At 40.0% G+C, this 12,654-nt stretch overlaps 1 protein-coding gene across 1 annotated transcript in view; it reads right to left on the bottom strand.

The window, feature by feature from the left end:
- The window catches only part of tns1b (tensin 1b), a gene marked incomplete at its 5' end in the record, with an annotated part of 163,859 nt that overhangs the window by 72,326 nt on the left and 78,879 nt on the right, over positions 1-12,654 (bottom strand). The window contains 1 exon segment of the mRNA XM_084544673.1: positions 1,773-1,811. Coding sequence (XP_084400799.1) covers positions 1,773-1,811 — 39 coding nt within the window.

Here is a 12,654-nt window from a genome sequence, read left to right as displayed (position 1 = left end):
CTTTTTTTGGAAGTTTTGCATGGTTACATCAGTTGCGTTCACATGGATGACTACTTGTACTCGTTTCTCTCCTGTAGCTGAACAGCTGCATGAAAATCAGATTTTAACTGAATTTATAAGGAGCACGATCATCTGGTAATAAAGTTACTTTTCATCCAGTTGTAGCTCATTTGTCTCACTGGAATGTCTGGATTCAGAAATGTTTTATTTTTTTCCAACATTTTTCCCCTACCAAGTTAATATATAGTCAGTGCTGTAATCGGCCTGCACCTGAGTTGAGCAATAAATTACGTCGCTTTCTGGCTGTGAGCGAAAGAATTTGCCAAACAAGGGGCTGAGGAGAACTGACAGAGAGCACACCTCAGGCCGCACTGGTGCTGCCGGGAGCGGCCACGGGCATGCACACTTGCACGTCCACAGACAAACACAAACAGCATCATCCACTTCCTGTCATACACCGAGAAGGTGACACACACATAAAATGGAATGACTTAGTCATCAATTTAACACATACAGAATATGGATAAGCTTCCCAATGAAACTTACCGTAACTTTGTGTAACATGTCAAAAGCAAGCAGAATTTCAGCAGATGTCCAATGTGATATTACTTCTAAGCTCTCCTGTAAGGTTCAGTCAAGATGCCTGGGCAAATGTTTTACACACAGCTTGTCAGCGTTTATGAGGGCAATTAGCGTCTTTAATGCAGGCACAGAAGCCTCTGGGGAGAGTACTTTTGGCAAGCTATTCCCCTTTAGTTTCTTTAGCCAAATTTTGGCATTAAAATTATGAAGCTTTTAAGTTGTATTTTGAATACTAGCTGTAGCCCAAGGTTGTCTCACACCAGGACAAATGGTCAAAGCTGACAACAGGAGTAAGAGACTACAAACTAGTTAATGAAGTGTTCATGTAGGACAGAGATACCATGGATGACTAGTTTTGTGGTAATTGTAACAATCTGTGGTCACAGGTGTTCTTTTTAGAAACCAAAGAACTCAAGAGCAATGCCCAGAGAACTTAGCCCATGCCTCTGCACATCTTGAAAATATGTCTTCATGAGGAAGGCATCTACTGCGAAAGCATCTGTACGGATAATAACATGTTCTTGCTTAATTGCTGCAGCTTTTATGAAAGAAAAACAGCCCATTTAGAGAAATACTTTCTCTGTGAGCACAGAAAAGTGCAGGGGATGTTTGCTTTGGTTTGTCAGGCACCCAAAACCATTTTAGACACACAACATGCAAGGAAGCGAGGGAGCAAATGATATCCAAGCCTAATAGAGCTTCTTAGGCCAATACCAAATAAGGCAATGGAGCAAGCACCTTTTTTATTGCCCTTGCAAAATGTCTTCATATTCAGACTATGTTCTGCTTTACTCAGTATTATTCTGAAGAGCAAAAGTCATCATTGTGATATAGCAGATTCAAGGACACAGTTTTTTATTTACCCTTCTTATCCAGATTTATATTCTTTTATGCCAAAACTTCACACAAAACTTCAAAATCACAGCTTTATCAGAACAGAGAAAATGCCAACAACGGTTAAGTCAAGCAACATCAGGTTTATTTATATAGCCCTGAATCACAAGTTGTCTCAGGGGGCCTCTAGATAATGGTTCATTATCTGCAGTAGTAACTGCCGTGTTAGTGTAGCTGATAGAGACTTTCCAGCCGTTTGCAATAATTCTGCACCAGGAAGGACCCAATAATGCCTGCTGAGCACGTACAGCATGGAAGCAATTACTAACACAAAAATAAGAAAATCTGTTTCTTACCAGCTCGTAGTTTGTTGCTGGAACACAAGATGAAGACACCTGGAAACGAAAAGAGAGCTGGTTAGTTTTGTTGTTACTAGTAGGTAGTAGAGCTAACGTAGGAAAAATGAATAGAGCAACTGATGATAGAAATATTTTGGCAAGCATGCACGCACATATATTTAGAATACACTTTATGGCTCAATATCTTGTAAGTGCAGGCTACATGCTTTAATATGCCACCAGTGTTGTAATACACATCCACAGCAAATACAAATGCACAACCTAAAAACACTGTTCCTTAGACATGAAGTTGCACTTATCAATATTTTCATATGAACCAGAATGAATAAAAGGTGTCCCTTACAGGAACGCACAGAATTATTATTCTTTCATCTCATTGTTTTGGTATTTACTGTTGACAACTTTACTGTATTATCTCACTTTCAATGTCCATCCGTCTAGTGTCTAGCAGGAGCAAAATTAAAATAGATTTTGGCAAACGAGCTCTAAAAAAATATCATGGTATACTTTTTTGACCACCACCAAATAGCAGACAAAGTCAGTGACTAGCTGGTGAATATAAAGTTGCATTTAGCAGCTAAAGAGCCACTGCTCTTGATCTTGATCAACTGGATCTGAAGCCTCTATATGAACTTTATAAAAGCAATTATGTATCCAGACTGTGTTATCTTTGAGTAGAGATGTCCAGAAACCACTGAGAGCACTTTCAAATAAGGCTGTCATGAGTGAAAGGACAGTGTTTCGAACTGACACCCGTTCAGCATTCAGACTAAAATGATGGAACGTTAGCGGCAGACGAAAAAGTTAAATGTTCATCTCCGATCCCGTGCCTTGTGAGATCTTGATTAACTGGACTGAAGTACAAAGCACTGGTTAGCAAACAGTGGGAATTCTCTAACAGAACTCATGATCTGTCAAGTGCCCGAGCTAATCTGATTACCATCCGACAGTTTCCATAATCATTCCGCGAGGTCGGAGTGAGATCATGAGGACTGAGGTTGATAAACAGGAAGAGTACAATGATAATGGTCTATTACAGAAGATTCAAATACTGTGCCTCTAGAAAAAGATGACCCACTTGATGAAGATGAATACAAACAGGATGTCACTGTGGACGTTTCCTTCCTGTGCATGTCTGTATTCTATCCTTTTGTTCCTGTTTCATTATCATTCTTCTGATGATGTTCATAAGGAAAACGATCCCTACAAACTTAATTTTCACCAGCTAGTAATCTCATCTGCTGGCTAACTGACTAACAAATGATGATTCCAGCAGGCTGTTGTTTTTCTTGCAACGGTTTTCCTTTTATTCCTATGCTCTGTTTTAGCTTTAAAAGATTAGGCTACAGGGTTATCAGAATTGTTGACCTCCAAAAGTACCTTTCGTCTTTGCTACTGCTCTACGACTCTCCTTATCCAAGACTAATTGTGTCACATCGCAAACACAAGACCTCTGCTCTGGTATGGTCTGCTTTGTGTTACTGTAGCATGTTCCTCACTTAACTTAAAATAAAATAAAAATACTGGGCCTCTTGAGCATGTTTGCCCTCATCAGGTTTCCTTGCTAGTTAACACAGAGATATTGCCCAAGGAATTACATGCAGAATACACCACAGTGTCTTAGTATTTTGGCTACTGTTTAAAAATACTATGACATGCAATGATGCCAAGGTTGACTGTGTACAACAACTAAAATGTTTGAAAGTGTTGCCACTTCTGATTTATTGGTCAGTATCCAATTCCATCTGCAGTCTTTGAAAGACCCAAACAGCTGGTAGGGCTCCGTAAAACTAAGGCATTATTTATCTGGATAATATGGTAGCCCAGAGAGCTCAATGGTGAATGGTAAAGGGCCTTGCTTTTCTACCTATTGGTACTCAACACACATTCACACACCAGTGCCACGCACTGGGAGCAACTGGGGGTTCAGTGTCTTGCTCAAGGACACTTCGGCATGTGGCACATTCCGGGGATTGACCCGCTAACCCTCTGGTTCGTGGACAACCAGAGGGTTAGCTCAGTACTCTACCTAGTACTACCGCTCAGCTTGAGGAAATATACGCAAATAGAAACGCAAGCAAATTAAGAAGATGCTTTCATCCATTTGACAACATGTGCACTGCAATTACTCACAACACAACCAAAAACAGAAAAGCACTGCATAAACTCCCAACACCAGCTAACACACACAACACCAGCAAACACACAAAACACTGGCAAACAACAGCAAACACACAAACGCTGCAAAATCACAGTATACTAGCAAACGCACAAACATGCTGCAAGAAATGCAAACGACAATGTAATGGTTCCTGGGACCATAAGTGATGAACTGCCCTGGAGTACAAGCACTTGTTCAAAGCTTTATGATGTTTGGAGTTGTTGACATTTGCTCCTGGTGAGTGGAAACATGCAGAAACGTAACTTGTTTTACTGTTTGCAATGTCCATGGTCAGAAAAGTCAGAAAGCTTTGAACAACAAGTGCGTCTAGTCCCACGCAGTTCATCACTTCAAAGGGTCCTCGGAATAATTCCATTGTCATTAGCGTTTCTTGCAGTGTTTGTGTGTTTACAGGTGTTGGGAATTTTTGTAGTGAGTTTTTGTGTTTGCTGGTGTTGTGAATACTAGCAGCGCATTTCTGTTTACAGTCGAGTTGTGAGTATTTGCAGTGCACCTGTTGTCAAATGGATGAAAATGATTCCTTAATTTGCTTGTGTTTTGTCTATTTGCACACGTTTTCTCAAGTTGCACTGCGTTGAGCTATACCGGCCACCGTAGGGATAAACAGTCTAGTAAATATTTAGATCTAGTCTGTTTGACAAACTAACCGGCAGCGGATGCTTCCAAACCAGACCTAAAAGGACCACTGGATGCCTGCCATTTGGATGTTAGGATGGATGATTAGATTCACAAAGTTGAGGATGCGTGAGTTACCTTGGGTCATTAAAGTCTCTTTTATAGCTGTTACTCCATCTGGAATAGAGGAATGTTGACTCTAAACAGGAAATGATCTCTATCAGAATACACATTTTTGCAGCAGAAGCAGCTGATACACTGATATGAAGAGAGGCTCCAATACAGTGGCTGTTATTACTTCAGTAGAACCCTTACATGCATGCTTGGGGGATTTCATATCCAGTATATCCACGGTGATGTACTTTGACAATAACTTCCCATTCATAGCAGAACTGAGGTCAAAAGATGAATCTTTGTACATACAGAATTTCATGGGAACAAAATGTTTCTCAGTGGCTGCTGTCAGTCACAGCTGTCCAGCACATTGTCCTATCATACATATCAACAGCCTGCTTAAATGATTACATCGCCAAGGAATGCATCTCTGGTTTAGAGAACTTCTTCTGGCTCGGTGGAGTATGTCTGGAGTTGACAGGAGACGGTATCTATGTCTGCCTTAAATCACCACCGTTACAAGTTATTCTAACCCTCCCATAAACCCCAGACATACCCCACCATCCTTATCACCTACATACAACGGCATGCCGTTCTTCTCTCAGGGGCCGTGCTCCTTTGGGCGCACTGCCTCCCCGAGCCTGGTCAGTGTTTTCGCCTGACATCGCCTTTTACCCAGCATACTGTCGACAGCTGATCCACCTGCAGTGAGCCATCACTATGTACGTTTACACACACATGAAAATGTAAGTTCAAGTTATGAACAAGTTTTTGAAAATGTTTCTATCTTCACTTAAAGAAATCCAACCATACAAATCAGATAAAGCAAACCTGGGCTAAATGGCATGTTTTGAGTGTCTGATATGTGATCAGAGATGTAGCTTGAGTATAATGTTTAATTATTCAGATGATATTACATCTTGCCATTTATATACAATATAGCTTTCTATTACGTGCGTTTAAATGTAAAGCCTGAACTGTGCACACAGGTGTTTTCATTTATTTTGCCTAATCAGACCTTTTGCCAGGATTGAGTGGGTGTGGACAAAGAGTGATTGATTAACATCTCTGTCACTCTGTAGTTTTGTTGTGCCAGTAGGAGTAGGATGGCTTGACTTTTTATTATTAATGTGCTGTGTTTGGTGACCTCCAGTCATTTCCGCCACAGCCCTGCTCAGCTTGAATCACACATAGGTTTTAAATAGTGAATGAAAACGCCATATTAGACAGATGTTGCTAGCTGCTGTTCCAGCATCCATGATGTAGCCTATTTCTTAACACACTCCAAACTGACAGCTGAATAGCTGCCACAATAATGAATGTGAGCAAGAATGTGAAGGCCACATACTGTATTATATGTTCATCAACTTTCACAATTAATATATAGAATATTAAACGTATACAGTATCAGTTACTTTGTCTTTTGTAACTGCTCACTTGCATCGGTAACACCTGTGCTACAACATATTCTACCTGGTATATGTGATTGTATATATATGTGATTGTATATATGTGAACTTATATGAACGCCACCCTATATGTAAGGACTGGGGTCCTTGTGCCCTGCGATAGACTGGCGACCTGTTCAGGGTGTACCCCGTCTCTCGCCCATATAGCTGGGGTAGGCTCCAGCCCCTGCTTGTGACCCTCCAGACAACAAGCAGTTACAGAACTGCTTTTACTGGGCTGCCTTCCCTTCAAAGATTCAGCCATGAAATAAACTTTTGGATTTTGTGCTAGCACGCAATATGGAAAACACAACACAAAGATGCCACCAAATATCAAAAAGACTGTGACAAAAGCACTGACATTTAGCTGAATGTCATGTAAATACAATTTATATTTAAAATTTTCGGTTAACTTACAAACTCTATTTGTGAGCTAACAGTGTCTGAGCCAACACCAACGACAAGTTAGTCAGTGTTGCCAGTGTAATAAAACTTATGATGTAAAAGGTCAGCTTGAGAGGGTCTGCTGTCTGCCCACGTTAAAATAGCTGACATTCTCCCTCATGCTAAGAAGCTGCTTCCTAACTTGTTGATGCTGCTTTGGAACTTTACACCATTGTAGTAAAGGAGCCGGTGCCTGGATCTCAGAGAAACCACAGGAAATATTTATGTAAAGGCAGGGCGCAGGTGAGCACTTAGCTGTGGGCTAGCCACAGGTCAAGCAGTGGGATACCACTGCTTGACCTGTGGGCTAGCCACAGGTCAAGCAGTGGGATACCACTGTGTGAAAAACACTCCAGAAAAGACATCTTACACCAAACGTCTGTGTGGACAGAGCTAAAAGGACATCTACTGACAGCATGGCTCCAGTGATGGCTGTCAGACCAGTCTGGTCCAGAGTAAAAAACCTAAACAACTATTGGATGGAATGACGACTGGAACGGATGTTGAATTCTATTGACTTTGATGGTCCCTGACTATTCCTGTAGTCACCACAAGGTTAACAACTGTGGTTTTCAGTGAAACTATTGGATAGGTACCCGTGAAATGTTCTGCATACACACTCAAAGGTAAATGTAAATATACTTTATGGTTGCTTAATTTTTAATTTAATGGTTTATGAGTACAAATTATTTCATATAACTATATATAAGGTGTTATCGTCCTAGAACAAGACAAATGAAAGGACCAATTCCAAATCAAAACAAACAGACATAAATCCAAAACTTGCTGTCAAGCTGTTACAAGAACATATCAGAACTCAACTGGTCTCAGTAACATACAAGCATACTTGTGTCCTTTTTTTTTTTTAAAGTGAACCAAGTATAAAAACAACCCAGCAAACTAAATGCAATGGTACAGATCCAACCAATGGCTCCTGAATCGCATTTGAATTTTGATCAAAACCCACATGAAGCCTTTGTCTGAGCTCTGCAGTGCGTGGGGAGGAGGCCTGATGGGAGTGTGTTGATGCTATCTGAAGTATTCAAATGAGTTTAATATAATAAAGGATAATTGTGTTGCTGCATTCCATAAATGCTTCTGTTAACAGCATTAAACAAGAGCCAGTTTCCTGCAGACAAAAGTCCATGTCAGACGTCTCCAGCTTGTAGGACAGTGTTCACATGCAGTGACCTTCTTGCTCGCCACTGACACACTCCAGACAGCCATGTTATGTAAGTGGTGTCAGTCTCCAAGGTCTGAATAGGTTCACAACGCAGCTAAAGACGTGACTGATGCAAAGTTTTAAATAAATGATGAATTGATTCATTATTTCATTAACAAATTCTAATCATGTATTTAAACTGCAAACTTAATGTAGGCCAATCAAACACTGAGAAGCACATAGACTATGGCTTGTTTTTGCAGGTTAGCTCGTTTCCATTGTGGAAAAGAGTGTGGGGCCAAGTGCTAAAAAACTTTCCCCATCTCTCTGAGCTGGCATATACACACACAGCTGCCCTGAGTGCTTTTATGTTTATCCAGATCTTTGCATCTGGCACATCCCAGCAGAACTATTCAGTGCGCAAATTCAATTTGTGGGGCGTAACAAGTAACAGAAGGCCTTTCTGCCTCTGTGATGGGAGAGTGTGCCAAAGAGCGGGTCCATATAGACTTATAGGGATAATATCAAAGCACAGAGGAATGATGGGAAAGCCTCAGTCCAAGTGCCCACACTCCATCCCTTCTCTGTCCATAATCATTATTACCTATATAGACTGAATAGTGCTTAATTAAATCTATATTGTCTACACTAGTGTAGCTTTTTCTAACATGCCTACAGCCGCTTTACATCCACATTTTTATTCTTTTTTTCCCCTGTATGTATCTGAGATAGTTATGCTCTTTTTATGTCCCTTCAGGGAAAGTTGTGTAAAATGTCAGATTTATTGTGCAAGTTGGATAGTAAGACATGTGGACGACTGAATGCCAGTCTCCAAACGCTGTTCCTTGTCTCTGCATTGCTGATTTACGTTCCATAGCATCAAAGGCACTTCAAGAATGAAGTGGAATGGACAGAATGTGTGTTTAAGACTGTTTTTCTTTTGTCTGCATATGTAAGACTAGCTATGGTATTGCTATACTATACAGTACTATGTACTGTGCTATACACAATAGGGGTTCTCAGAGCAAAAACTAGTGTCAATTGATCACCAACTGCTTACAGGATACTTATAGCCATTTATCAAGTAAAAACATTGTCTGACTCCATCTGTTCTATGTTGTCTGTGTATTATATCAGTTTAAAGGGAAAAGCTTTGGATTTCCAGTTTTTCAAACAAAATAAGACCTTAGATGAAGACACAATGGACACTTAGGAACCTGTGATAATTAAATATATTCAATATTTTCTGTCATTTTATATTCAAAATGTCTGTCCAAACTGGATATTTGAAAGTTAAACCATCACTGGTTGTAGCTCTGTGATGTACAGTATATGCATGCACCAAGCATGCATACTCCTGTATGTGTGTACTGTAAAAGAGTCAAGGAATAGGTATGTTTGTACGTCATAAAGATTCAGATCGACGTCACTGCAGCAGAAAAAAAACTGTAACATCAAATGGATATGAACAACATCAAAAGAACACACATGGTACATGTGTCCCCACAGGGGGATCAGACAGCCTTTGTATGTCCCTGCCATGTTTGTTCTCCACAGCCAGGACTCAAAGTTTCCTTCAGCTGCCTAGAGTGCCTGGTCATTCTCACCCCTGTCTTTGTTGGACAGCACGGGGGCTTAGAGAGGAGTGAAGCTATGGCTTGTTTCTTTTGTTCCAGAGTTACTGTGGGGGTCACGTTCTCTTACCAGGCTCTTTCAGCTCAGAGGCGGTATTTACCAGCACGCTGATTTACACATTTAGCATGGCTCTTACTGTTTGGCACCAGGCCAAATGGCTGGGAGAAAGGGAGGAAAGGGTGAGAGAAGAAGGCAGCCATGAAGAACCAGGGTGGGGGTGGTGGGGGTTGTATGTCCTTTAGCAAATTGGCATTTTTGCTATTTTTTGTGCTATTTCTTAATGGTAAGGCAATGCAATTTAAGTTTCTAAACACTGACATTTTGGGCAAAGTGCTTATTTGCCTTCTTATCCACAGTCAGATGAGAAGATCAATGCCAGTTTCAAGCCTGTGTGTACAGTACAGATGAATGTCTTTGAGGGATTTTGCCAAGCTCAACTGAAACAAAACAAAACAACAACTGGAACAAAAGACTACAGGTAGAAGGAAACTTCAGCTTCTGTCAAAAGTGGCGTCTCTGCATTTTGTATCTCAGTCACTGAACATATGCTCGTTCGCAGGAGATGTTACTGTAGGACAGGAAGAATCAGACACCGAGTCAGAGACACACAGTGAAGAAGGGACAGAAATAAAAGCAGCAATGAAGCACAGTTAGGAGAATACACACGTTTTAAGTGTTTGGAAGAATAATTTGCATGTCATAGCGGTTTCCCGCAAAACAATAACCTAAATTGGCCTGGTAAAAATATTAAAAATGACAATATATTGAAATTATGTTGTGTGTGTACAACGGAGGTTTCAACAGTTATGATGTCCGTATTCACATGTCTCAAATATAGATTTAAATCGAGCACAGAGGAGCAGATCGGAGCGATGCAAGCCTTCTAGCCTCAACGTCTGAACATATGTCTTTCTGCAACAGTGAAAAATCAAATATCTGAAGTAATATGAAGTAACAATAAGCAACACATATTTCTGAGTGTAGCTCAACATATTTCTATCTTTAAAACACAGGTCTGACTGCCAGGTTAGAAAATTCTACCGAAGATGGTTGAAAATTTTGATTCATGCCCTTAAAGACATACCCTTAAAATACCCACATAATTTGATATCGCAGTTATTACAGCAATTACAGTTAGTGTGGTCACTGAGCACATCATGTTGTAGCTGTTGCATATTATGGTACAAGATTTGCCACAGTCTTGACCATAATTTTATTTTGAGAATGTTATTTTGAGGCATACTCCACAACAGCTTTGCTACAATCTGGTCATTTATTATATGTAGATGTTAACGTTTCCATTTCTACATTTCCATATCTACAGAACACCTACTAAATGGTTTGTACTTGTATTTTGCAGAGGAACTGCTATGTTTCCAGGCTGCACTGAGTTTGCATGAGCAGTGACTAAATCTCGGAAGGCAAGAGGTTGAACAAGCTGAGGCGAGCCTGCGCTTAGAGGCAACCATGCTGGCATTTAGCACACCACAGCAAGTGGAGGTGTTGACTTATAACCCCAGCAAAAAGCTCCATAGAGGGAAGGATATTACAAAGTTAAATTCATTCTTCAGCTGCCACACTAACTCACCTGCACGCCTACATGTTTTGCTGTATCTGATGACGGATGGTTGAGTGGGTTTTGCATTAATCCCGCCAAAATCCCTCCGTGACTTTCACATCATCTCCCTCTCCCTCCTTCATCTGCTTTCAACTCTTTGTTTTGTCTGACGCACCATTCAGCATTTGAAAATAGGAAATGTTAACTGTTCCATTCTTGATTTGCGTTATACAGTTTTGTACACAATCATTAAACACTGAATTTAAAATCAGCTGAGAAAATATGGATCCATTCACAAATCTGCACAACCAGACTCCTGCAGGCATTAATCATTGCTATGTTGCGTTTCCAGCACAAATATTACTATTTTAAATATTAATAATATGTCTGGGAAAGCAAAATGGCTCCTGTGTAACTCTATTTTATGTTTTTAAGAGTGATAACAAGATGTATTACAGTTTGGGCCCAGACTAACAGCTCCATCCAAATTTTAGCACACCAGCCTTCAGCTTCAGAGCTCCTTGGTGAAATTCAGGAACCTGGCACGGATGTTTCCTGTCTTTCTGTTCGCAACCCGTTCCCTATCAATCAGCCATGAAAAACAAACAACAATATAAGAACTTTCTGGTAGAAGCAAGGAAACAGGTCTGCTTTCTATAAACATTCCCCACAGAGACACGAAGGCTTGATAAGAGAGAGAGAAAAAAAAGAAAACAACCTCTCCACCCTGCAGGCACATACTTCACATGGTATTCACATGGATGATCAGTCATTTGAAAACTAATAATTGCAACTTTGGTGTGTGTTTAGATTAATTAAGCTGAATGGGAGTCTAATTTTTTTTCACGCTCTGTCCAAAAATGTTTTTGTATCTCACATATAACAAAAAAATACTATCTTACATAAGATGATTTAATATCAGTTCCAGTGGGGAAAAAGGAACACCCATGTTTATCAGCAAGCTTCTTTTTTTTTTTTTTTTTTTTTTTCTCAGGAAGCAACACATATAAGCATATAAGAGTTCATCACTCCCTAATTGGAGGATGGCTAGAAATGCTAAGTAAACACAGTTTGTTACTAATTTGTCACTGTGTTTGGGTGGGATAAGGAGCAAGTCTCAACCAGTTTTGGAATCTGAGTTTTGTTATTTCAAAAGTCATGCATAATATGAAATTCACAGAGGACAAAACATCTAAATCTTGAAAGAGTCTGCTTGTAGTGAGGTGATCACAGTGGCTCAAAGTGATGGAGTATTTTCAAAAGCTTTTACATTCACATCCAAGAACAGCTATGTCCAAAGGCAGATTTCACATCAGGAAAAAAAGAACAATCAGAACAATACCCTATGCTTTCTATCTATTTCTTTGTATCTATTCAGTTTGGCCAAAACAGTTCCATATTACAAAAGGAATGTTTCCAAGACATATTTTAACATACTTATAATGATTTAGCAAAAACGTGCAAGGAGGGTCTTAAAGGACTAGGGAGAATTGAACATAATATTAGTGCTTTTACATAAAAAGTGGAAACGGGCTGCACTTAATACTGCCTCTCTCCTGGTCTACAACATCCCAGCCTGCTCATATGAGGGCATCAGGCCACTGAAAGATATATAAATCTTTCAAAATTGTCTACATGGCTGAACCATAATACAGGTTTCAGCTGAGTTTCATTGCAGGAGCCGCATTCAATAAGCATCATGTTGTTTTTAAGCTAAAACA

Source organism: Chelon labrosus (assembly GCF_963514085.1).
Source record: "Chelon labrosus genome assembly, chromosome: 5".
Classification (NCBI taxonomy): Eukaryota; Metazoa; Chordata; class Actinopteri; order Mugiliformes; family Mugilidae; genus Chelon; species Chelon labrosus.
The sequence above is the reverse complement of the archived record's forward strand: the minus strand, read 5'-3'. Positions and strand labels throughout refer to the sequence as shown.